Source organism: Anopheles coustani, chromosome 2, assembly GCF_943734705.1.
Source record: "Anopheles coustani chromosome 2, idAnoCousDA_361_x.2, whole genome shotgun sequence".
NCBI classification, from domain to species: Eukaryota; Metazoa; Arthropoda; class Insecta; order Diptera; family Culicidae; genus Anopheles; species Anopheles coustani.
This window is the reverse complement of record NC_071289.1, coordinates 66,818,190-66,844,305: the sequence shown is the minus strand read 5'-3', so window position 1 is coordinate 66,844,305 and position 26,116 is coordinate 66,818,190. Positions and strand designations below refer to the sequence as shown.

Sequence of the window (26,116 nt, the reverse complement as noted above, 5' to 3'; positions counted from 1 at the left end):
GTTTAGTTGTGTCTTCTCGTCGGTTGGTGTGACTTGTGCGATTGCGAGGTGACCTAAACAAAACCAAAAAAAAAAACAACGCCGAATGCAGTTTCGATCGTAAGCGAGCTCAAGGTGGGCAGGAATTGTAGATCAACTGGCGAGCTCTACCCGATGTGGGCAGTGCGTGTGCTGTTGCCAGCCTAAAGTGAACGTACATCTTGCCTGAAAACGATCAATCCAAAGTTGGTGCCGTGCGAGCCAAATATTCTAGTGAAAAGGTGCGGTGGTGACTACAATCACATCCATTCAGTCGTTCGAGCGTTTAGCAGTAGCATCAGCATCGCCATGGAGGTGGCGTGGCGCTTCCGGATCATATTTGTGATGGCCTTCGTGGTGATCATCTTCGGCGACCTGCTCGGGTACGGTGGCGCACGGAAGGAGCCGAAAGGCAAGTCGCTCCTATCCGGTATCACCGAGGTCGAGGCGAACACGGGCGAGTCGCTGGGACCGACCGGCAAGGATGCGGCCACCCGAACGCGGACCAGTCACACAAATGGTAAGCCCGCCGAACCAGAACCAAGCGCCGAACAACTGCTTCGTTGTTGGTGCCATCAAACTATATTTACGACACCGGTTTACGATGTTGACCTAACGTCCCGCTTTTGGTTCGCTTCCGGGTTTTTCCGCAGCGATCGGCGGCAGCGTGGAGAGTGACTTCGACGAGGAGGAAAACACGGCCGGCCTGTCGTCGGCGGAGCTGGCCGCCCGCAAGGAAAAGCTCAAGAGCTCGCTTCGGGAAGCGTGCCTGCCGAAGCTGCTGTGCGAGATGGCCGCCAAGCCGAACTACTCGCTGAACGTCCGAGAACGGGATCTGCTCTCACTGATAAGGTAAGCCGTCCGCGGGCAACCCGTTCCCGCGAAGGAAGGAAACGAACGGGGGGTTGGATGGGGGTCTGCAACAACCAACCTCGTTGCATGCACACGAGCGGTTGTGGGTCATTGAAATGGAAACCTGTTTCGAAGCTTTTCCTTTCGAAGCCGCCAGCGTGGGGTTTGTCTTGAGCCTGGCGTCTTCTGGGGCTGGGAAGTGAAAGGGAAGTTGCACGTTCGGAGCGAGTAAAGCTTACTACAGCGGGCCGGTTCAATAACACTGCGTTAGGGTAGGTTTCACTCGGAGGCCCTTCGTACCCTTCGTACGCAAGGTTTTGATGAATAACGCATGGAAATCAGCCACGTACATGAAGCCACTTAGCGATTCAAATGAAAAGGTGTTGGGCATAGAAGGTATATTTTTGCTCCGTTTTTATTTTATTTTTTTCAAGCAACAACAACAACAAAAAAGGCATCCACAAGTGCATCCGTACGAATTACGTTAATGATTCGTGGCGAATGTTCCATCCGAACAACGGAAGGCTTGTCGCAACGAAACGCTGGAACGTTCGAAAAGATGGAAGCTACGTTTGTTTGTTTGACTTACGCCTAACTGACTGGACCTTAATTTTTTTTTTGTGACGCAAAAGAACAAAGTAACGGTCACATCTAGAAACTTCCGAACCGGAATAATGGTACGAATGCGCAACCATCAGCGAGCATGTTTGCACAGAGCAAGCGACAAAAAACTATTTAATGTTATTTAGTTGTTTTTTTTTGTGGATGATGATCACACCCTTCTGCACCTTCGTTTTTTTCTCTCTCTGATGAGCTTTCTGCGAGTCACACGTGCTCCATCGATAGATATCCACCGGCGGCTGGGCTTTTTTTTATTGTTGGCCTGCTTGGCTGGGCGACGATGATGCAGCAAAACTTGATTTGTCTGACAAATATGCTGGGAAGTATGGGAAGAGGGTCAAGAGGTGGTAGGGGTGTTGGAGGTATTTGTTGGCAAAAATCAATCATAAAAAAATGTTCCATAACACACCAACTCACTCCGCACAACTCGTTTGCCGTTCCAAAAGGCTCTCGAAACTAACGCCAGATCAACACGTTGCAGGACGAAAGTTTGCAAACGCTCACATTGGTCAAGAGTGAACAAAAGTATCCAAATAAGAAAAGTCTTACAAAACATGTAAAATCTTACTAATGAACTGAAAACAGAGCGAAATTGATATGAAAGTTTTACCAAACAGACCTTGTAATTTGTTTATCATGAGTTGATAAAAACAACGATAAACTGCTTCAGAACTACTCACTGCTCACCAATTCTTATGTTTTCTATTTCATCATAGACTGTTAAAAACAGAGGGAATTGAATAGGAAAGTTTTACCAAATAGGTTTCACCTTATATCTTGTTTATCAAAAGTTGATGAAAACAACGATAAACTGCTTCAAATCTACTCACTGCTTATCGATTCTTATGTTCTCTATTTCATGATAGATTGTTAAAAACAGAGCGAATTTGATATGAAAGTTTTACCAAACAGACCTCATAACTTGTTTACCATGAGTTGATAAAAACAACGATAAACTACTTCAGAACTACTCACTGCTCACCAATTCTTATGTTTTCTATTTCATAATAAACTGCTAAAAACATAGGGAATTGGATAGGAAAGTTTTACCAAATAGGTTTCACCTTATAACTTGTTTATCATGAGTTGATAAAAACAACGATAAACTGCTTCAATACTACTCACTGCTTACCTATTCTTATGTTTTCTATTTGATAATAAATTGTTAAACATAGTGAGAATTTAATGAAAGTCTTACCAAATAGACCTTATAACTTATTTATTATTAGTTGATAAAAACAACGATAGAATGCTTTAAAACTACTTTTTGAACAAAATAGAACAAATGTCGACCTTCATCGAACAAATCACGTTCAAAGTGCTCCTTTTATATTGTCATGTCGAAGTGCTACAGGTTGTGGCAACAAAGATGTAGTTCTCAAAATTATATGCAAATAAATTTCATCCCACCGTTTGTATGGACAAATCCAACTGTACGCTGGGATGCTGGTAGTACTTGGGGTACCACTCGACACTACCGGGGGGGGAAGCAAACATTTCTGTGATCGCGGCCAGCATCACCTGGTTGTATCATCTCACACCATCGGCCAACACCAACACCACCAAGCACCGCCGGACACGGCGTCATTACATCACGGTGCCGGTCGACGGAGCACCACGATCGTGTCGCGTTGCCGAGTGAGGTAACCATGGTGGGCAAAAAGTAGGTTGCTGGCCTGTTCTCCACCACGTTTCGGTTATAGGGCACTGTCCCGCGGACCGCTGGCCAGCTCCTGCATCGAAAGATAATCAGCCCAGATGCAGGTCGCGGAAAATGGCACAAACTCGGGGCTCGGGACTCTTTGTTGTTTACTTTTTTCGCCCCTCCGCCTTTTCTCCTTCTCCCACCAGAGCGACCTTGAGGTGGGCAGAAAAGTGAAATGCAGCACAGCCGATGGCACCGTTTTATCATCGGCCGTCGATCATTCGGCGAACCCCCCCTCCCACTGGAGCCCACAAGCCAAAGTGGGCTGTTTGGAGCGGCGCGATTATTAAAAACCAAACCCGATCGAGGTCAGCCACTGCTGGGGACGCGTTTTCGCTCGCTCGAAGGGCCTTCGGTGGTGGTGCGGTGTTGAAAAAGTCACCAGTTTGTTGTTGTTTGTTTATTTGTTGCGCGGAGAAGGGTGGGGAGGTCAGCAGCAACAACAGTTGCGAGCACCACCACAACCACCACGGCCGAACACTCACTGAATGGTTTCGGGCCCAACGTCGAGACTCTGGTGGGTCTCTAATGGAGCAGTTTGTACGCGAATTCACGCGCCCAACTAGATCCACGACCGCTTGGCCACGGAGGTCTCAAAGTATCCCTCGCGTGTCGTTCGCTCTTTTTACTAGTTTCCTCGTACGCGCACGGAATGCCAATGGAAACCGTGCTAAAGCCCGGACCACCGCCAACCATAACCGATTCGACGCCAGCCGGCCATTGCAATGGTCCTCTCCGGACACCCCTCCCTCCCGTTTAGGATGAGGTAATGCAATGGCGAACGATTTGCAGCGTGCGCGAGGAGCGTTGGTTGGGCAACCGCCGTTTGGCACTTTCTTCGTTTTTCCTTTCTGGCGGTTACGTTCCGCGACGTCGAAGGGGTTGCGTAGTTTGATTGTTTGGCCACTCGTTTGTTTACGATTTGGAAAGAATGCACTTGAAATTAATGTGCTGTTCGTGTGTCAGCAGCGTCCCTCCGGTTCACAAATCGAACGCAATTCATATCCCTGCGAAGGTGTTCGATGTTTTTATTTTATTTTCGATCCCTCATATATTAAAGTGTGACTAATTGTGCCTCTCAGGCACACCACTATTTTCAACTTTCAACACAAACCGGATTTGTTTCTCAGGCAACTCTCCAAAAATAAACCCTGCCGACGTGGCGATCGTTGACCTTGCCCGTTTGCAAAGAAGTCGCATCAATTGGTTCTTGAATCAATCTGTTTGCATAAACAGCATGATACGACACTTTTACAAAGATTTTATTTTTAAGAGTCGAGTAAAGAAAACTATCTTTGGTGGCAATAGATTTTCATCAATAAATTTTCGTTTACGCTACTTGATTTAAAGTAATAAATTTGTGACATAAAAATTGAGTTTGTCATCGTTGTCGACCGGCTTTGACCAATCGATTGCCGCCGGTCGCCTAGGGCCGGTTTTGGCCACTGCATATTTGCAAATGTCACCATACTGTCGCAGCTTTGAGCACAAACTTCTTTACCTTGTTCTACTGCCACCCAGTGCTCCCCGCGATCGATGGAGCCTGTTTACCTTCGACTCGTTTCAAATTTATCCATCAAAATATCAACCGCGACGTGCGTGCGTGCGTGTGTGCTTCACCGCACACAGGTGAAGTTGTTTTTTTTAAACCATTAGAAATCCGCATAGAAAGCATGTCCATGTTTGAGCACGCAAGTGGACAAGTCGAGAATTTCCATAGCAAGGTTTTCACAAGTGTGCGTCGGCTGGCAACTAAAGGTTAGATGACAGTTCCTTAGCTACCAAGGATTTGTAACCAGCAAAAGCCCAACCCGGAGAATAAGCATGTTGTGTTGCAGGCGGAAAACACGCTTGAATTTTTCATGTTCCGGTAATTACGACAATAAAGTGAGGGTTAACCATTTCATCTATAATCTTGACTATCTGCCCCATGAGAAGTAACAAGAATGAAGCTTGCGCATCCTAATATATTTATTTCCTGTTTTCGACCGAGTGTTAGAAGCGCGAACACACTAACAGTTTTCTCAGTGGAAACCTTGGGGAACCAATTTATGGAATCGGTGGCCTACAGCTGTGTGGTTGAAATAAACAGCGGAGAGTTATCGCATCCATTTAACGTCTGACAGGTCACTCCATATTATCGTTTTAACGGCTAGAGCAAGTCCACCAATGGATGAGAATATGTTAACCTATTTTTTTCCTTTAAAGAATCTTTTATCATTTATGTTAAGCAGTAATATAAACCGACAAATTGTGATTGGACTAAAATAGATTGCTCAGATTTGACATTTCAAGTCTCAAGGCCTTGAAAGAGCTAGATTAATATTGTCGAGAACCAAATTGTAACATTATCGCACGCAGTGATCTCTTGCGACGCACTGTTCGTACTCAATCTCGCACCGAATCAAACCAATCGCCCGGCCATTACGTAACGTACCGGTTCCAAAAATGCCCCACGGAAATCATCTGTTCGTAGACTACCATTGCGTGCGGTTGTCGGTGTGTTTGTGCACCGGTAAGCACGTGCCGCTGCATTGACCCTCCCGATTTCCTCATTTCACGAGGTGCACTTTGCAATCTTGCACGATCGCAAAAGCGCCGATCCACCGTAGCTGTTGTTGCGATTGACGAGTATGTGTGTTGAGAAACGTTCGCCCAAGATTCGTAGATTGTTAGCCGACTTGCGCAATTGGTCTGTTCAAGCGACCTGTTCCAGGGGGGTTCCCAGAGGTGCACGGTGAGGTCGGGAATTAGGGAGGGAGGCGGTGAAGATCCAGTATCGGTGCCCTAAGGCACCCAACTCCCCAGCGGCTCCTGTTCTGTCCCGGTACTAATGGATGTTTTAATATTTCTCCCTTTCGGTTCTTTCGTCCCTCCGGCAGGTCTACCACCTTATCGCTGACGATGGCTGTCAGTCCGACCAAGTGGCACTTTGCGGCGCACATGGGGCAGCTGCTGCGCGACGCCGGCGACACCCTGGTCACGCCGATCGGCTGCTCACACCTCTGGCCGAGCTGCCCGTACAGCTCGAAGAAGCTGCTCAAGCTGACGAATGTGGTCCAGCTGAAATAGGCCGGCCCTAGCCGAAGGGAGCGAAGCTGTCCTCCGCAACGACGCTGCCAAGCGTCGAGGCTGGATATTGCTGTGACTGACCCTGATTCCAGCCGACTCGATAGTGCTGTCAAATTGACAGCGCAAAGCTTTGGTCAGCAGCTGCGGTTCGCGATCTTGATGAGACGGATCGGTGTGAAGCCTTCAACATCTTTCGACTGACTTCCGACCACGGCGTATCACACCACATCCCAGCACCATGTTCGAGCGGAAATCAATGATCGAAGATGGAAAATCCGGCCCATCGCAAACCGGCAGTTAATCAAATCAATTCGAAATTAACCGTCCGTGGAATGCTGTATGAGCGGGTTAATGTTTCCACCCCGGCAAAGATACAAAAAAACAAAACCCCGACCCCATGTTGACCTTACACGGCCCATTAGTTTTAGTAGTCGATATGCGGTGATTAACTATCCCATCCCTTACCCCGCCAACACGGGTGTGCCAACAGACCCCGGGCAAACAGCAGCCCCGCAGCTGTACTGTAAATTTTAAGCCTCATAAGCTGCACAATATGTTATACAGTTTTACTTCGTTTTATTTTTATTTTTTGTTGTTTGCTAACGGCAATTGTTTCCGAAAATCCGTCCCCGGCACGATGGTCGCCGGAAGGCCGGAAAAGCATGCCACACGCACCAACCGAAGGGGTGACCGAGCCGGTCGACGATGAGCTAACGCGTTTAATGCTGTACGTGCGAAATGATTCGATTACTCGGACGTCGGGGTCGGTGCCGTACCGAAACCGGAAGGTTAATATGTTGCCCGGCATGTATCGCCTCCGCCGGCACGACTTTCACGATCGGCTCGGCGTTTGCTGGGGTGGACCGGTGAACCGTAAAATGTGATCGATAAACGATGTCAAGTGTAAAATAATGGCAACACTGTAATAAATCTGTTCGTGTAGATAGGTAGAACATAAATGGATCGATGTCGGCTAGCAGAACATACGCGCACGAGAGAAATGCTGTTTTTAGAGCAGAAAAAAGTTGAAGCCATGTGTATAATTTTTAAAAAAATATTTTAAGACAATGAACCCGATGACTGCTGTACATAATAAGATTGTTGTAAATATAAATTAGCTATATCTGTTGAGCAACATAAGCAAAAACACATCAATGTTGAATTTTACTTTAACCAGCAAACGTGTTGGCTAACGAGATTGTTATTGTTGTGCACAAATAATAATGATCTTAATGCATGAGCATCAAAAGTATGTAGTGAACAAACAAAATTTTACATGTGTAGTTTTCTTTTGCATGACTAAGTTAACTACCTTATTGCATTAATTTAAGGATTATCTACCCGAAGCCGTTATTAGTGTAAAACATATCCTTCCTGCTGACAACTTGTAGGTTGGCAGATAGAAATTTCTTCCCCATCTGGAACTTGTTTGTCAGTTGGCTGAATTTAAATTGAATTTAATATTTTACATCACACCACGATGCAGAAAGAAATTCATTCATTCTACATGATTTAGTTTTTCTTTGTCTCACCGATGCATTTCCGGTATTTACAGCCAGCTATCTGGCTGCCATTTCCACCACTTTTCCTATCCACCGAAAGCGGCTTCCTGTGCGGATGATTTTGGTTCTATTCCGCCACCTGGGATTCCGGCCGTGGAAAGGAAAGAAAAAAGGATCTGCTGCAACCGCAACGGAACGCTCGACGAAACGCAAAACTTTTCACCAGAACCGGGCACCGAGAAAGATTTATGGCATTCAACAGCTTTCCCGTTGTGTGAGTGTTATCTGTTGGGCCATTCCTCTCCCCGGTCGCGTGCGCTACGTTGCGGTGGAAATTTTCCCACCTTTGTGCCCGCGAAAGCTTAAACGTGATATCGTTAGCACACCACCGCGGTTACTATCAGCAGTTGGTTGGTTGGCAACGATCCCCGCACACACAGACACACACACACACACACACGCAACCTCCGGTGCCGGAAAGCGCGAATCAAGTCTCGTCGTGGTAGAATTTCCGAACACCGAGTTTTTCACCCGCCTTCAGAGCAACATGCTTAGCTTAGCGTGATTTACATACGGTTCCGGTTCGGAGGATTTCCTGCTTCCCACCCCTCACCCCCGATGACAAATGGAGACCGATTCGGACCGAAGCTCCAATGGCCAGTTCGGACCGGCAAGGTGCCGCGCGAGCCAAATGGTAGACATTCTTTTCGCAAGTCCGTGCGATTGCGGCAAATCGTTACCCTAATTCCCGCGCTATATCCCGCTTGCCTATCGGCATCGGAGCGGGGCACGAGAAGCGAGTGGTCGATCTTTAGATGGCGCGAACTTAAAACCCTTTTTTTTTGCAGGATCCACCGAGTGCCATATAGAGCGCCATACCATACGTCAAAAAGGAGGGGAAGCTCTGATTTGGACCTGATTCGAAATGTTTACCATTCGTCTTGATTTAATCCGAGAGGCGCTGCGCTTTATCTGCCGACTGGCTGGATTACGAGCGATTTGGACTCCCCGGGACCAGCGGAGATGAAAACCGACACGTTCCCTTGGCGTTCGAGTGTGGCAGTAAGGCACGGATTACCCCGTAGGTAGTTTGGGCACTATTTCGGCAATGGATCTGGACCTCTCGGGTCCCCGTGTTAAGTGGCAATATCTTTCCCCATACTCTGGCCCGAACGCTAAATCACCGTCTTGAATCCCAGCGCCAAGAACTGTTGCTAATTTGTCAGCCATTGTGTCCGTGTGCCCTAACCCACCCTTAAGTCCGTGTGTTTGGGTCTTGACAGAGGGATTGCAAAGAGAAGGGGGTGCAGTGTGCCGTGAGGGGAGATGTGCTGGTAGTTAAAACAGAACCAAAAGAGGCGACTTACCTTGGCAACTATAGCCATTTTTGTTCAACTCGAATCCCTCCGAGCAGTCGCACTCGTACATGCCATCGTGCAGCTCGTAGCACAATTGCTCACAAGGACTCCCGTGGCCACAACGTCCTGGAAACATAAATGAACGGATGAAAACGTATGAGCGATGGTGGAAAAGAAATGGTAAAGGGGGCTTGAAGGAAGGTGTTGAGAAAATTGCGGGTATCGTTAGTTTTTTTCGTTTTCTAAATCTTTCATTAAACACAAAACTACTTTAAAGAACCCAACCGTGGCTGAATTCAATGATAAAAAGCTATTCGTTTGTAATACTTATCATGCTTACTCGAAAACGTATGATTTTTTAAAATGTGATGTGAACAAAATATGATAAGGATGATTTGAGAAAGAAAAATAAGTCCAGTTGGTACAGACAGTGAAGGACTGGCCAAAGCTTCCGTTTTTTTTAAGTCAAGCGTTGACGTAGTGATTACTTGTGGATGGATAAAAGTTATCCAAAACGACACTAGCCTACAAAATGGAGGGACCTGCATTTATTAGCGTCTATGAAAAACAAACGAACTCAGTTATGAAAACTTCTTTTGTACGTTTTAGTACAAGTTCAATTTATGACCAGAAGTGCAAATTGCATAAATTATGGCGCTAGGTCCATTTTGAACTGCCAATTTTAACGGTATTCCGTCAGAGCCACAACATTTTATTCTACATAAATATTTTATGTGTCTTACTGACATCCTTAAAGATCAACTTGTTGATTAAAAATAAATCCACAAGAAATTATCGATAAACTAACAAGTACAATAACCCAAAAAAAACTCTTAAAACATGAGAGACACATTTCGCTATTATAATCGCTTGCAGTTATTACCTCCTGGTTACAAAATTTCTGATTCCTGAATCCCCACCCCCAGATGGTATAAACAAAAGAAGTGCCGAAGACAACTTTTCCAAAACGACACCCACGATCCTCTTCAGACGCCACCCAAACAATGTTCAACCGCAAAAACCATCTTTTTTTCATCATTCACCAAGAAAGAGAAAACCGGAAACAATGAGGCAAAGCCCTTGTCATCGTTATCCTTACGGGATGCATTTTCCCCGGATGCACTGGGAGTGCCCGGAAGGAACCGAGCGAACTTCAGGCCAATGGAGGCCGGGAAACGCCATTAGTTTCATATTACTACTCCCTGCCTCGGCGTCGGTTGAGTTATAAAATTTAATCAAAAACTTGTTGATATGCAATTAGGTGTCTTTCGTTCGCCGCAAAACGAATGGCGGCGAAAGCATATTTCGGCGAACCTTGCGACTTTCGGTGTCGGCATCCGCTGCATTGTGTCGGCGGAAAAGCGGAAGCATAATGGAAGGCCTGATGTACGATTATGATGCTGATACGGTCGACGGTAGGACGACACTAGGCAGGTTAACTTGAGTTGCGACTGAGCTTGTGGTCTCGTTCAGGAAAGGAAAAGGAAATACTTTCACACATTTTCGTTTTTCTAGCTCATTAGTACCGTATGCGGCGATGTCGGATGCAAAAAACAGTGGAACATATGATTTTTAATGTGCATGGGTAAGTACATGAAAACATATTACAGCGTAAAAGTTCTTTTCGTGTGATCTAACATTAAATTGTCTTCACATTCTTTTTGTTTCAACTCTGGTTCTTGCTTTTTTGTACAATTATTCATATCCACCGAAGTATAGCAAGATTGACTTTTATTCGTTTCTTATCGTTTATCCCTATTTTGTCCGTCCACCAACACCATCTTCCAGATACTCCCCCCGAGACAGTGTCGTTTCTGCCAAACCCACACAATCGTGACCTATTTTGGCAATAAACACCTTTGGCTGCCGCTCTCCCAACCTCTCCCAGGGTAGGAAAAGGAAACATTTGTCATCCTGCCAGAGCAAACCGGAACCGGCTCGGTAGTGGAAGACCAACTGAAAAGATTAATGCTTCCTACGGAACGTCTAATATCGGAGCATTGACAAATCGACGACCCTATTTCTTTCTTCTATTTTGTTTTCTTTTTTGCCGCAAGAGAGGAATGGAAAAAGGAAAGATTCCGATTTTTTCCACCATAGGATGTCACGAACAAATTGATTCAACATTGAAACACCTTGCAGTGCCATTATAGAGTGATTATGTGATGCACAAAACCTTCAATCATATTGCGAGAAGAGCATAACATATAATTCTTATCTGACACAAACTGTCCATAGATGTATCATATGATTTATACGAATACAGTTGAACTAAGCAAAGCAGCGAAAAGTATAGAAAGCGACATTTTCCCCAAATCGAAAAAAAAACTTTTATAAAGTTTTCTGAAGTTTAACATCACTTGATAATGCAGCCGCAAATACTGATCAAAGTTGGGCATAAGCCTACAAATGCAAAAGTTTGTTTCCAGAAGATCTTGATGATGGCCTTCCCATTGTTTGGTAGCGAGCTTGAATTGGCTTCGCTGGCCATTTATCTAAATCAAGTTCGGTGGAATAACACAAATAAACTACCATGGGGAAAGTGAAACATTTTCACCTCGATGAACGTTTTGCCGTGCGTGTGACTTATCTCGGCTAGTCATTTTGAGTTCTAGCTCCCTGAGCACGATTAAGATTGTGTATTCTTTTTCTTAACTTTTCTTTCCTGTGCGTCCCTATGGGGTTTGTTTTTTCTTTGCTGTATTCTTTAAGATGTTATTCAAACACACACATACACACTGGCACACCCTCAGCTTTACTCGGAAAGGCCAACACTCGATACGGTACCAAACGGAACGGCTTCGGCAGGATCGTCACCGCCATATTTCAAGGATTCCCTTTTTGTTTCATCCTTCAGCCGAAGCATAATTCATCCATAATTCATAACATCTCCCTTTGCGCATCGGAGGCGAACTGTTTTATCCGTCCTGCCGTGTTTGACCGACGGTCGGGATTGGGTGGGGAGGGTGAAATTGGCAGTTTCTTCAATGTCCCACCCTCGGCTGCCCGTTATTTTTTCGCCGGTGTTGGAAATCTCTAGGCTCACAGGAAGCGGTAGGGCTCCGGAGTTCCTTCAACGTACACCCAATGGAAAATTCTACTTTTTCCTTCGCCACAGCAGTCGTCATTGCCGGTGGGAGAGTCAGGAGCATTCGGAGTGCTTTCACATCCGGCACACCCACCCTCGTCGGCATCCCTTAAGTAAGATGGCTGATGAAGAGGTTTACGCGACCGTTGAAAATAGAGTCAAGTAAAGAATAAGTGTGTTTGCTGGGCATTTATAGAATGATGACATTTTCTTTGTAAATCTTGTGCAGAATAAAAACAAAAGTGTAAAGGACATAACAGAGAGATAGTGAGTGAGGGAGAGTACACAAAAACGAACAGAGTTGAAGTAAAATAGAGACACTGTTCCACTTCCCAGCCGGTACGACGTCAGGTTGTCTTTTTTCCTCATACAACCACGTAAAGAGTTTCCGACGGTGTACTTCAAACCTCGGCTCTTGCAATACGAGACGGACTTGTGCAAACCCGTACCACATAAATCATCACCATAGCGCAGCGAGTCTGTGACTTTTTGTCCAGAACTCATGACACGAGCCACGAGCCTGGCTGAGAGAATGAAGGGCAGAAGCTTACCGGGTGTTCATACGGGTTTCCCAGTCCCGAACACGGAAGGACACGTACGTACGAGTCATGAGCCCGCCACTTCCCTGCATGCCACCGGATATGCCGTTTAGTGTTAACGAAGGAAAACGCGCGCATGCTGCGAGGAATCCTATTAGTGTGGAGGGCCGTTTATTTGAATGCTTTCGGGTTTTTCATCTTCGAGCTTGTTTTGTTTGCAACGGTGGGCAAAAGCGAGCGAAAATAAGTCATTTTCCAGGAAAGTATGCATTTCAATGGAGTAAAAATGGGCAGATGGAAAACAGGCAAAACCCAATCTTGAACTTTCAGCCTACAAGGGTAAAGGACTAACAGTTTAAGGAGGCCCTAATTGTGTCACGTTCTTCATAGCGTACCGCGAGGCGGCTGCTTTTATTTTCATGTTTTTTGCAGATCCGCCCTCCAAATTAAACCACCCGTTCCATTAACATTTGCTTACAACAAAATGTAAAGTCCCTTTTCATCTTTCGGGAGTGTGCGTTTTTTATCATTACCGCTTTCCGTGCAGCATTACCCTTCCACATACCATGATTTTATCGTTAGCCTTTTCAAAAATCTTACCACAAGTCTTTATGCTCTGAAAAAATAAAAATTTCATGGATGACTTAAGATGCATTCAGCATTATTTTCGACTCCCAACAAAGGAGTGAAGGAAACTTATCGGAATGTTGAGATGGTTAGAAATAAAAAGCACTCTTTTTGAAGCTTTTCTGTGAAAAAATTGAGCGCACACGTCACCAAAGCGAGTGTTTCCGAGACGAAGCGTAGCCTCGAAATGGTGGTGCGTGAAAAATCATGACTATCTCTCACGACCTGGCCTCACCCACGCCTCACTTGGCCGGATGATCATTATGAATAAATAAATGTTAAGCACCGAAAATTGCATTAAATATTAAGCCCTCGGAACGGTTTCATGGTTTGGAAAAAGAAAGTAGGACGCAAAAAAAAACACATCCGAAAGATAAGAGATCAGAACTTCCGGTATTCGGGCTACTTCCCGCGGATGACGGGTTGCCGAGTGCGGGTGGAGGTACGTTGGATGGTTTAGATGGAAAATTGCGTTCTAAAGCAAACGTTTCACCTCACCGACCCGGCACAAAAGTGAATGAGGATAAAAGCGAAAGAGGAATCATACCGAAACATCCACGCTTCAAGATGGTTTACTGTTCGCTGACTTTCAATCGACTTCCTGGGCACGGCGGGGGTCTCCATCGTGTGGCAGATTGATGATGATTACGTTGTACCCTCGGCAAAGGAAAGATGCTGGTTCACAAACGGTGAACAAAAATCATAAACAAGCTTATCATCTGATCACAACAAGGATATGATAAAATCCCTAATTGAACATGTTCCTCACCCGCTTAAACCGAACGCAAAGTTCGGGGACATCCTCACGAATGAAGACATTGGGCTGGGTTGTGGGTTATAAAATTTAAGGGGAAAAGATAAGCAAACAAGAAGTTATAAATCAAAAGCTTGTACACCACGAAACCAAAGATAACTGTGGTGCACTGATCAAAGTTATGTTTTTGTATTTACGACGAATATTATTGTTTACATGGTAAACTGAATTGTTTCCATCGTTTAAAGTATGTAAAAGCCAAAGCCAAAGCCATTTTGCATGCTTACGGTTATGCTAACTTATGAGCTAAAAACCAATCCGAATTCATTAAGTAGCTACTATTTATCTCCATTTGAAATGGTTTCATTAATTTTAATGGGTGATGAGTGCGTTAAGCGTTTCTCATCCGAATCCCTCTTAAATCGTAATTGTTTTATCCTAATTTAAATTAGAGTCAGCAATACAACGGCATCCATTTGATGGCGATATGAGTTCGGATAAAATGCTGATGATTTTAATAAGTTGGATTAGTTTGTTGAAGTGCTAAAAGATATAATATGATTCAATCTGAAGAAATGAATAAATTTATTTATGTACTCTAACCCAGTTGAACGTTTTCCATGCATACACTAAATGAAAAACATATATACAATAAGTTCAAAGACTTTCTCTCACAATAGGCGCTTATTTTTGAAACAAAAGTGTAGCTCAAAATAGATAATATGTTAAAAAATGTACCAAGCGTCACGGCAAAACATTTCAAGCCGGTTTGTTTCCATTTCGCGTTTAAAAAGCCACACTCCATCGCTACGTCACGCTACGCGATTGAACCGAAACAATCTTCTCGGTGTTTGTTATTCATAGAATTCCCCGAAAATGTTTTCTAATTTGCCCACAAATCCCTTCGAACCTTCCGCGCCACCTTCGTTGGCCGTAACCTTTCCCGGGCCGTGCCAACGAGCGCATACGAAATGTCAGCAGCTTTCTCCAAAGGAGCGAAGAAAAAAACACAACTCCATTTTTCTTTTCCACATCCGCACACTTATGCACAGTTAACATTTGAACTGCCGACCCTCAAGCACGTTGTTCCGCCTCTGGGCGCTTCGCTTTCAAGCCATTCGTCGGAAGTGTTTACTTCACTTCCGCTTGAACTCGAACTCTTGCCTTTCCATTTTCTTTTTTGTTGGCTCGTCTGGAGGCGGCGAGCGATGAATGAAATAATAAAAAAGGAGAAGCGGAAAGTGGAGCCTTCCAACGCTCGACACAAACTGTGCATGCGCTCGCACACACAAATGCACACGGGGGAATTACCGTAGATCAAAGAGGTACGAAGCTCATGAATAAGGAGGGCCAGGGAAAGCATCGCTCGTTGCGCAAGGACTCCCCCAGTTTGCTTACAGGAAGTGCGCTTCGCTTCTCGGCGTTTAATGTTCCGCTTGCTGGCGCACACCGCCTTATCATCGATTTGCCACGAAACGAAACGATGTGTCAAGTGCCTTCCCGGGACCGTTCAGAGCTAAGCTACCCGCCTGGATGTTGTCCGTGTTGCTTTATTCGTAATTGAGCGACTTTCGGCAGAATCACTGTGCAGCGCCTACTGAAAGTGGTGAAACAATGCACGATAACGATAAGAATCGATACGCTGATTTAGACGCTAGTAGAAAAAAAAACGAACACCGACTTTTTCAAGCAGTTTAACAAGTATCTATGTACGTCAGTAAAGTTTCCGTGTTCCAGAAAGATTGTTCGACATGTTTTCTTGCCCTCATTATTAGCATCCCCTTGCTCAGTGAAACTATTGCCAATGGGTTCGCAATGTTTTAACTTCTCTGAATTGCTTGTAAGTTTGGTCAGACAAAAATTTAAGTAAGTGCCGTTTGAATTCATAAGCCTATTGAACGATACGTAGTTCCACTCCGGTAGAATCCCCAATGCATCCTCGCTGTCGGGACCGTTTATCATGCATTCGGAAGAATATCCACCTTCCCACAGCTTGTTTGAGGCCACTTTATCAAACTTCAAACCATACACCAGCGCGGGGCTATGAAAACAAACGGCCAGCATGCCGCGTATAGCTTCGGCGTCGTGTTTCATGTCGGGAATCACTGTGCAGAGAACGTCCAACTGTTGGCCAGCAACCTCTCTAGGATTCAATATTTAGAAGCAGCCTTTGTGTAAGCAATATCCGACAGGACAACGCGACAGCGCCTGCCACAGTCAGGCGGTCTGAAAGTTGGCACAACTTTGTGCAACCCGGGTGGAACACGTCTTTCAGGAATTCACCATTTCCACTCTCCCACAGTTTGTATTATTTATTTTGTCCCACGCTAGCACAAAACCCGCCAGCGTGAGGTTTTCCCCGAATCCGCTCGTGTGAGCACTTGCAGCATCCCTTCCTTCCAGGATCGATTATCTCGTGGTGGAGGCAAAGTATTCAAACGCTGCGACAGCTGTTCGGGTCGTTACATCATTCGGCAAGGCTTTCCCGGCTCTAAGGCGTAGTCGTCGCAGAGGACGGCCAACAAGAGGATCGCGATGATACTACAATTTTGTCCAGCCAGTCCTTTACGAACCTGCCCGTGATTATAAGGAAGTGGGTGAGTGTTTGCTGGCAACGAAGTTACAATAATACGGTGCAATCATAAGCAGCTGCGGTGCAATCAAACGTGGCGGCGTGTCGCAGCAGCTTCGTTCCTTGGCAACGCGGTGCCACGGTTGTGGAACAAAGCGGGCATGTGTTCTGCGGACGTGATCACGGTTTCATAAGTTCTCGTGCAAGCATGAACATATTTCGTTTCATGAACAGCTATTGGTAAGCCGGCAACGATATTAGCAGATAGCTATAGCCTCGATGAGGCTTTCGTTGTGGCAGAATGGTGTTTAGTATCATTTTTCGTTATCGTTTGAAAGTGCCATTACTAGTGGTAATACGGATGCTGAGAGTAGCCCAACGTTTTTTGTAACAAAAAATGTATGACGAAAAATTAAAAATGATTTTAAGATTGACAAAATGACGTACAAGAACAATCTCTGTTTAACTGGACATTAACTCTCAATGACAAAGAACAATCTAGGGTTAAATAATAAGAGTGTAAAACCAAGAATGAAATAACATCCAATGAAAGACTTTCGGAATCATTCTTGGTGAGGAATAGGTACAATTGAGTTATTTTAGGTGAAATATGTATGCTCATCTGCAAAACATCCATATATTAATTTCGGAATCAAGTACGCAAGAAAAACGTTTTAGCTGTTCGAACCGTTGAAGAAGACAACGTCAATGCGCCACAGAAACGGAATAATAACCTTTTCCAAAAAACCGAACTTCTTGTCAGACTAGTTTCATCATATCATCGAAAAACACCGATGCGGACCAAGCACAACTGGCGCCTCGGTTTGATTTCGGCAGAGAACAAACCGTTCGTTAATCAGGCACGTCCTATGCTACCGGTACATCTAGCGCGAACTCGTGCCGGGCACCATCTGGTCAGAAGAACTAGAACTTGCTCATCCTCGGTCCAACCAACCGGCAAGCGCTGCCCTGGCGGAGGACCGTGCTGTAACTACGTCTTAACTTTTACAGCCGTACGTGGCATCTCGGCAGGAAAGTCTTTCACGTGGTTTCCGGCTCGCCGAGCTGAAATCAAACCGGTTGTTCGAATGACTTATTATTTCTGGTCCCCAGATAACCGAAATACAATTCGCCCAATATACGTGCATTTCCGGGATCCGCATCGCTGCTCCCCGAATCTCAATCCGCTGCGTGTAAAAAAGTAAAACATATCATAAAAGCTCGATGTTCCTGCTACGGTTCGGGGACGGAATGTCGAAATAAAGTCCCCGAAAGTCGTAAACCAATGCGCCCAATGGGGTGGGCAGGCACCCGGCACGGTTGAGAGCATCGCTGATTCGAGCTATTGCTGCTTCTCCCGGGTTCACCGAGATGCCACAACCTGTCATTCCCAGTGTCGTCCAATTGTGGCGCTCTATCATCCTGGCGGTGAAGTCGAGCGTGCCCCAGCACCCGTGCGTGCCGCAGTGAACTCTTCATCAGGCAAGAAATCGGAAAATCAGACGCCACATAGCACTCGTCCATTTCGTTGCTCGGCTTCGTTGTCACACGAACCGCAACCTGTGCGCAGCTGGGCGAAGGTGAGGAGGTTTTATCTGTTTCGTGTTCTTTTTGTAAGGCCTTATACCTATGCCTTATCCCTGGATTAGTGCGATTTCATCTATCCGATGGTGTTCAAGGATGTTTCGGGCCAACATCACTTAAGGCCATCGGAGCGAAAGATCTCGAGATCCTTCCAGAACGGTGTCCACATTCCCCCGAGCCGCACTGGAGCTGGTCAGCCCTCGGGCGAAGGTGAAATGAAAAGAAATAAAACACGTTGGTGTGTATGAAAAATGTATGAGCCGTGGTCAGCCTAGCGTAGGCCAATGGTGTGCCGCACAGTTCTCTGCCATGGCAAGGAATTTTATCATTTTCTGCTGAGCTATTGGTTCGGCTTGCTGTGATGTTTGAATTCAGGTGATGACTGCCCGGTCTCGTATCGTGCACAAGCATTCGTGATGGATCGGAAATTATAAGCTCAACCATGTGCGAGACATAGCAGTGCTCAGGCATGCCACTTGCTGGAAGCTTACATATTTTCATGCCGGAAATATCGTACCTTCAGCAACGCACTGATGAAATTGCTTTCTCCGTTGGCTCACCAGGTGCGGCAAAAATAGCTTTATCGACAGTTAAGCGTACGCAGATCACACATCGAACGATGTAAGTGTAAACCGATGAACGAGTTATTCAGTCTCGAGTCCCTGGCTACGCTTCACAGTAAGATAAACTTGAATCACAAGTATTTCAATTATTCGAATCTCCTGCATCGTCTGCAACAGGAAAACATTTATCTAACGAGTATCGAGGCATCCTTCTTGGACGCAAGAATCATACAAGAAGTACTCCCCTCGGGTCCATGCAGCGTCAAAGAAAATAACCAACACATCGAAGATGGTGTACTATATATTCACTAGCAACAAGAAAAAACTTCCTTTCGTTAGTGCCTTCGGCAAATGAACAGTAAAATACCTGCATCGACTTCGTCCGATGAAAGACCAAATGAAGGAGGAAGTAGAAATCTGTTCCATCTTAATGGAATAAATCTCGACCTGTAATTATCTTAACATCCTGCTTTGCATTCTTGCATGCAGCACAAGACAAGCTGATCAGACCGAACCAACAAGCAAACCACATAAAAGCTAAGCAAGTTAAGCGCCTCCAGCTGGTGTTTAGTGCGTTTGATCTTGCAACTTTCGCCTCTGTGGCATTTGCCTGATTGCGACGGTTAACGTTTTAGATTGTTGCAAACACTAAACATTTTCATTAGGTATTGTCTAAGGGAAATGATGCTAAAATGCTAGAATGAACAGATTATTATACAGCTTGACAATTAAATCGGTTAGAAGTTTAAAATAAGATGGATTCAACTTTTTGGAAGCGCCCCTGGAAGCGCTTTGCCACAGTAACTTATGGATTCGCCCATGATGGCTCAATACTTGACGCACATTATCAAACTGCTAACCTGACAAACCTGCGAGAAATAGCAGAGCTCTTTGAAAAAAGTTCTTTGATTTTACCTACACCCATAAAATTCCCTTTCCGCAGCAACAGAGCGAGAAACAACCAATAGCGTCATGTTTCACGCTGAAGGTTGGCTGGTAAATAATTTACGTTTGCGAAGAAAGGTCAAAACTTTTTCCCCGGCACCATTCATAAACCATAAATCAAGCCACAAGCACGGTTGCCATAATTTAATCAGTCAGTAGTCATATTTCCCTGGCGTCGGCTCTCATCACACGGCGCAAATCAACCGAGCGCAGTCATAAACCTGCTCCGATTGGTCTGGGGGAGAAAAATTAACGCTCCAAACACAATCTATTACCCCACCGACGGCTGACTTTGACTAACCTTGAAGCAGGCGGGACTTGATATTTATGTAATCGTCTTACCTGGAAGAAAAGAGCAGAAAACAGGACGCCATTAGATTTCGGCAACCATTAAGTTTTGTGGCAAAGATAATATTTTAAATGCAAGTCTAATGTTAGCGTTCGGTGAAAAAAAGCCTCTTGTAACAGGACCATGCTTAAAACAGTTATTAAGCTCACAATTAAATCACAAATAAACGTAAATCATCAGGAACCTTAAGATTGCCATTGATTCAAATACATAATTTTTTAGTACGCTACCCTTCTTTTAAAACGATACTCATTTTAAATATTGTTGAGGTGGGAAGGAGCAACATTGAAGTTTTCCGTCGCAAAATGTGCATGATAAAAAATATACATGGCAAACATTATGCGTCCTGCAACACATTGCTTTATCTAACTGGCATATCAAAGAAGAAGGTGGTGCCACTTCAAACCTAACCTTCGGCAAAAAAAAGAAACGCTACTGGCATCAGTTGCTATCGTTATCCTTTTTATTGCAAATCAGCTCCAGAAACGAAATGTTGATTGCGGCACAAGATAAACACAATCAAATTCACTGCAAGCAACGCAACGAGATGCAACTTCGTCAGCAGGAACCAATCAGTGCATCTTCGAAAAAATAAAGAGAAAACTCTCACCGAACGGAACGTAGGACAGGTATACACGAAATGCAAACGAGAAACGCAATTTTCGAACCGATTGCTTAGTGGAACCGATCGGACGAATTGAGTGGTCTCTTCGGTGCCATCGGGAGATCTGGAAATCAACTTTCTACGGCAGACACAAACCCAGCGCGGATGCAGGATGCAAAGCTTTAACGAATCGGCCAGAGCTAGTCAACGAAGTTGGATGGTTTGAAGCAACATCCTGATGCCAGACTATCTTTGAGAAAATCCACTTGAGGGATTTGAGGAACTTATTCTTTGTTTCGTGAGCACTTTCTTTGTTTTGTAGAATCATATTTAAGAAAAAAACCTGTTTGGAAATCAAAACAGCCCGTTTTAAACATCATTTGAGAAAAACACACAATCAGAGGAGGATTAAAATAGTTTTTACATATTTACAAAATACATGATGAGTAATACGATTCAGATCATTACACAACAAAATCAGAACATTCCTGTTTCCCATTTTATCGGGTTATTTGAATAGGTAAATGCAACCCTTTCTCAGTAAAAGATTTTCATTGAAAATCACGCTCAATAACTTATTCGAATCGAATAAAAATATTCCGCTCCGCAGAACGATAATGTTCTCGGGTTAATTGTTTTCTGCATTTTCAATTTCCGCCCACGCTCACCGTCCGGTAGTCGTGTGTGACTATGTGCAAGGACGTATCATTAACTGCCACATACACCCACCGCATACGAATGGCACACCACGGCATCCGAGGCATATATCGTGCACGGATACGGAAGGTACAATTAAACAATTTAAAATATTTCTTTGCAACGAAACCAAGCAGTTCATATCCGAGGCAGGAACGTACTGCCGCCGACCATCCGGGAAACTGCTTCACTTGCAAGCAATGAACCCTTTGCCCAACTTCCGGCCTGCCGCTTCCTGCTTCTCACCGTTCCCGCCTGCAATGGCTTCTGATATCTTAGTTTTTGCCGGCGAGAGTGGTATAAAACACACAAACCGCACCATTCTTTGTTCTGGCGCGCGCACACCATCCGTGCTGGCTGTGCATGCACCGTTTAGTGTACGTGCCCGACAAACGAGCACACGTGCGTGCCGGGTGGACGGGTGGATGGGGATGCGACGGGTGATCCATGGGTACGATCTGCCACGTATATGGAAGTTTCTTGTGCCGTTACGTTCCGTTGCGCTGAGGCAAGTGGCAAGCTCCAAGGATCGTGCAGTGAAAGCTCATGAAGCTCGGGTCCTGCAGGCCCGGCGGGAGGTCCCGACGCATGTGTGCGAGCGGTAGCTACGGAGGCGCGGCCAACGGGGGGGAATTGGAAGAAAATTGAGTTTTCAGAATATCATTATTATGTTTACGTATTCTGTGCAGCTTAATGCTGGCGCATAGCAGGGAGTAACGTAGCAAAATGCCGAGGAAAACGGGTGCATGAGTACGCGGATGTATGTGTAACCATGAATGGATACATGTATTCGTTCACTTGCTCAAAAAAATAATAGTCCTTGCAAGTACAGCATGAGGTGGTATAAATGTGTACCCCAACGATATATGAAGGAATTAATTTTTCCTCTTCGCTTTCTTTTGTAGCTATTTCAAGATTTTTAAAACAAAACTTCCAACACACATACATAACAAACAATAAAAATTGTGTTCAGAAAGTATTACAATTAAAATTTGAAACATTGAACTTTTATCGGATCAATATCTGGTTGACAAATCGTAGTAATTGCATCGAGTACATTAAAATGAAACTTATATCTTTACGATTAAAACTGAACGAAACTAACTCAAATACATTAAAATGTATCAATGCAGTTTACAAAATATACATTGTAAACAATTTTATAACACAAATTTTCTTCCACCAGCAGAGAAATGCCAGCGCCACAAAACTGAACATCGTACGAAAGCACATAAGTCCGAGTTTTCCACGTATCGCAGAAAAAGCGTCCTCAAGTAGAATGTCTGGTATATGAGGAGTTTAGGAAAGTCGAATCACTGGGAAAAAATGTCTCAAACGAACGAACGAACGAACGACACGAAGCACAACCATGATCAGGATACCTCCGGGGGGATTTTGGTACTGAATGTCCCAACACACAGCAGGAGTCGAAGCACCTTCGATCGCCTAGACGTCGAAGAAGGATGCCTAAAGGTAGCCACCGTCGTCGTTGTCGTCGAAAAGACGTCGTCCTGCTCGTCCGACGCTTCTCCGGGACCGGACCAAATTGCATCGCATGTAGAGGAGTAATAAAAAATCAACATTATCGTCTAGGATTATAAAAATAATTTCCAGGAACGACAGCCCGCTCTCCCTTTTCTCTACTGTCGACCTTCGCGCGGCCTCTTCTACCTATCGTCCATCATTCGAGAGGATGAGGTTAAAGGATACTATCGTTCTCAATTGCAAAGGTTTGCTGTGGGTATGGTACGGAGGTTAGTAAGTCCTGGAACGAGCTTGAAAGCCCGTCTCGAAATGTCCCTTCGAAGCGGCTGGCAACCGTTGCAGCAACGAAACAGCGCTTTCATGGCCACTTCACTGTTCCCGAGTAGGTGGGAAGGAATGGCAATGGCTTCTAAGAAAACGTGAACTCTCTCGCTGAGCACTCTGAACTGTGTGACCATTTTCTTCTCCTCTTTATCCCACATTCAAAGCCCCTCTGTGCGCGTGACACATTACCTTTTCTAGCGGAATATTGCTCTATTTTCATTTTACGTATTTTCTTTAAAATCTAATTTCTTCTTACGGCTCACTTGGGAGCCCACGATGGTTACACTCTCACAGCTATAGCTCTTTTATACAGCCATATAGTGACGATCTTACAGAAGACACTAGGATAGGAATTAGAAACAGAAAGTGTCTAACTCTACGCTGCTTCTAACAAGATAGCAAAATACTATCGAACGCAACTTGAAAGATTGTAACGATTCGATCGAACTTTGCTCTATTTTCGAAAAACAAGGGAGGAAATTAAAAGTGCTGTTTAGAAAGGACCAACTGAAAGGTATTAACAGACATCGAAGGTTTTTAAAGATCCAAAATTTTACGAAAACTTAATATTATGACGGACCATAACATATTATACTTGGCTAACTTATGAATGTTATCTCAATTTAAAAACTATTTTCAAGATTGTCGAATAACAGTAGTGGTTGGAAACTTTGATCAAAGTATTCTGTTGCTTTAACTTTGATGAACACCACTAAACATAACAAAGCTGGTTTTCATCCGTCGGTACCGGATCGAAATAGAACTCTACCGAGCGGGGGCTCTATTATTTTATGACTTCAATGGAGCTACCCACTTACGCTGGCAATATCGTTGCAGCTCCTTCTCGCGTCATGCAGGAGGATATTTATGTGCGTTACCTTGTTCTTCGGTGTTCTTTTACTGTGACTTTGGTGCACGTCTTATCGTACTTGCATCGGGTTTTATTTCACACAAGAGTGTGCTTTCACAAGGGCTCCGTTGCAGTCCTTCATGTACTGTTGGACCTTCACGTGAAAGATGGCTATAATTTCGGTTTAATTGAACGAAAGTTTATGTACACTTTAGTGGGTTTCCATTACCTTGAGCCAAAAATCCAAACAACCCCTCAAGGATCCTGTGGTCAAGGTAATCGGTAATAAAACGGTACCATACCCTGGACTTTATTGACAGAATGGAAGTAAACAAGCAGAAGGAGTCACCGAAGTGAATTAAGCATATAGGAGCTTAAATCAAGTTCGGTTTAATCTCATTTTGGTTTTATATCAACTATGTTATCCCGATAATCAATGAAAAATTCAAAATTGTGTGTGAAATTTGTATTCAATTTGAAAACTTTTATGAAAAAGGGCTTTCTTACACGTGTTTTAAAAAAAATGTGGTACGTGATGATAACGATTCACATTCAAAACAAACAAAAAAACTACTATAGACTTTATCGTACTACTGTCACGAGATGTTGCATTATCGCAAAAATAATCAATAGATTCTCCAAATCCTTTAATCGATTTTCAGCATCAATATCATTTTATTGCTTCCTTTGCTAGCATAGCTTTATTTTCAGATATTTATATAATCCCATACCTACCGCTTCATCTCATTTTTCCCTCTTTTTACCTTTCCAATATTTCCCCCTCAATGAGTCCCATCAGGAAATCGAAATCTTTGCCCTCCCTTCCGAACGGACTGCGGACGTGTTATTGGTAACGTATCGAAAGAAAAAAGGGATACCGTTACCAAATCATTGCATTCTGAAGAAGCTTTCTTCAACCCAACATTCCCGGGGAAATGGTGTACTAAACTCTTCTCTTAAGTCGAAACCCTCCCCTAGTCGGGGCCCCCATCGCATCCTATCCGCATTCGCTTTACGGTGGGATTGTTGTGCTCGGTAGAATAATCTGTTTTCCCCAACCCTTCTCGTGCACGATATGGCCCCTTTTTGTTCGCTTTGCCTCATAGATCACTATTTTGCTCTCCCTTCCGTGGGCATTCCACGTGTCAAACCCTACAACGCAACCTTCCTACGCAGCGAGACGCAGTTTCGCAGCGTTTGGGGAGTGTTCTCCGGTTTCGTTGCCAGCTCCGGCGGCTCGTTGGCATTCAGTGGACGGATTCACGCTGCTGGAAACTTCACTATACTCCGCCAGTAAATCTCAATTTGCTCACCATCCGCAGCGCATCCTTGGCGGGGAGAAACAGTACCCAAAAAAAAGTTCCACTTCCCAAAGATGGACGCCAAAAGAAAGGAACGAATATGATGGCGCAGGAAGCGAGCGAAATGCTAACTTGACATTCCGTAGCTTGCGGATGGATTGAGAGTTATGCATTGGAGGGGTGGGAAGCAGAAAAAACGACAAAGAAAAGCAACAAAAAAAAACAACAACTTTCACTCCCTCTTGTGAGCAGGAAAAATAGATGAGATTATTTCCTTCCGCACCGTAGCCGACTGAAGCCATCCGAGTTTTCCCCCTATTTCGACCAAAACGAACCCTTGTACTGTTGGGAGGGGGGGTTGAGTGCCGGAATGCAGACCGGTTTGCGAATGCGGCCAAAGCGCAACCGGGATCCGATGCCAGAAGCCAACCAGACATCCAGACATCCCATCAGAATCGATTCCCGCTCCCAACGGGGTTTTTCGCTGTCGTTCTCCAGCGAAAGACAAAATGGAACGGAAAATATCGACGAAAAGTTTTGTCCCTGCCCGTGCCGGACCAGTCGTTGGCCACACACTAGTGGGGTTTCGAATTTTTCAAGCTGTTCCCTACCCGCAATATTCCTTATTGCCTGGCTTCGGTTTCCGTTATGACCGGAGGGAGGAAATGGACTCCGGCATAGAATTCGTATTTCCACTTTCCCAACTC

The 26,116-nt window shown here is 44.7% G+C and overlaps 2 protein-coding genes across 2 annotated transcripts in view; one reads left to right on the top strand and one right to left on the bottom strand.

The window, feature by feature from the left end:
- Window positions 1-26,116, bottom strand: part of LOC131264870 (uncharacterized) — a 97,945-nt gene that overhangs the window by 56,065 nt on the left and 15,764 nt on the right. The window contains exon 2 of the mRNA XM_058267137.1: window positions 9,138-9,254. Coding sequence (XP_058123120.1) covers window positions 9,138-9,254 — 117 coding nt within the window. The remainder of the gene's footprint in view (window positions 1-9,137; window positions 9,255-26,116) is intronic.
- On the top strand, window positions 301-6,268 carry LOC131262425 (uncharacterized). Its single transcript, XM_058264418.1, has 3 exons — window positions 301-538; window positions 672-870; window positions 6,079-6,268. The coding sequence occupies exons 1-3, from the start codon at window positions 328-330 to the stop codon at window positions 6,266-6,268; spliced, it is 600 nt and encodes a 199-aa protein (XP_058120401.1). The 5' UTR covers window positions 301-327.

What these genes read in the sequence shown, in the direction of transcription:
- LOC131262425 (XM_058264418.1), top strand. Translation starts at nt 328, where the DNA reads ATGGAGGTGGCGTGGCGCTTCCGGATCATATTTGTGATGGCCTTCGTG. An exon ending in GCGGACCAGTCACACAAATG is followed by an intron (nt 539 to 671) that starts GTAAGCCCGCCG and finishes GTTTTTCCGCAG; the next exon opens with CGATCGGCGGCAGCGTGGAG. An exon ending in GATCTGCTCTCACTGATAAG is followed by an intron (nt 871 to 6,078) that starts GTAAGCCGTCCG and finishes TCCCTCCGGCAG; the next exon opens with GTCTACCACCTTATCGCTGA.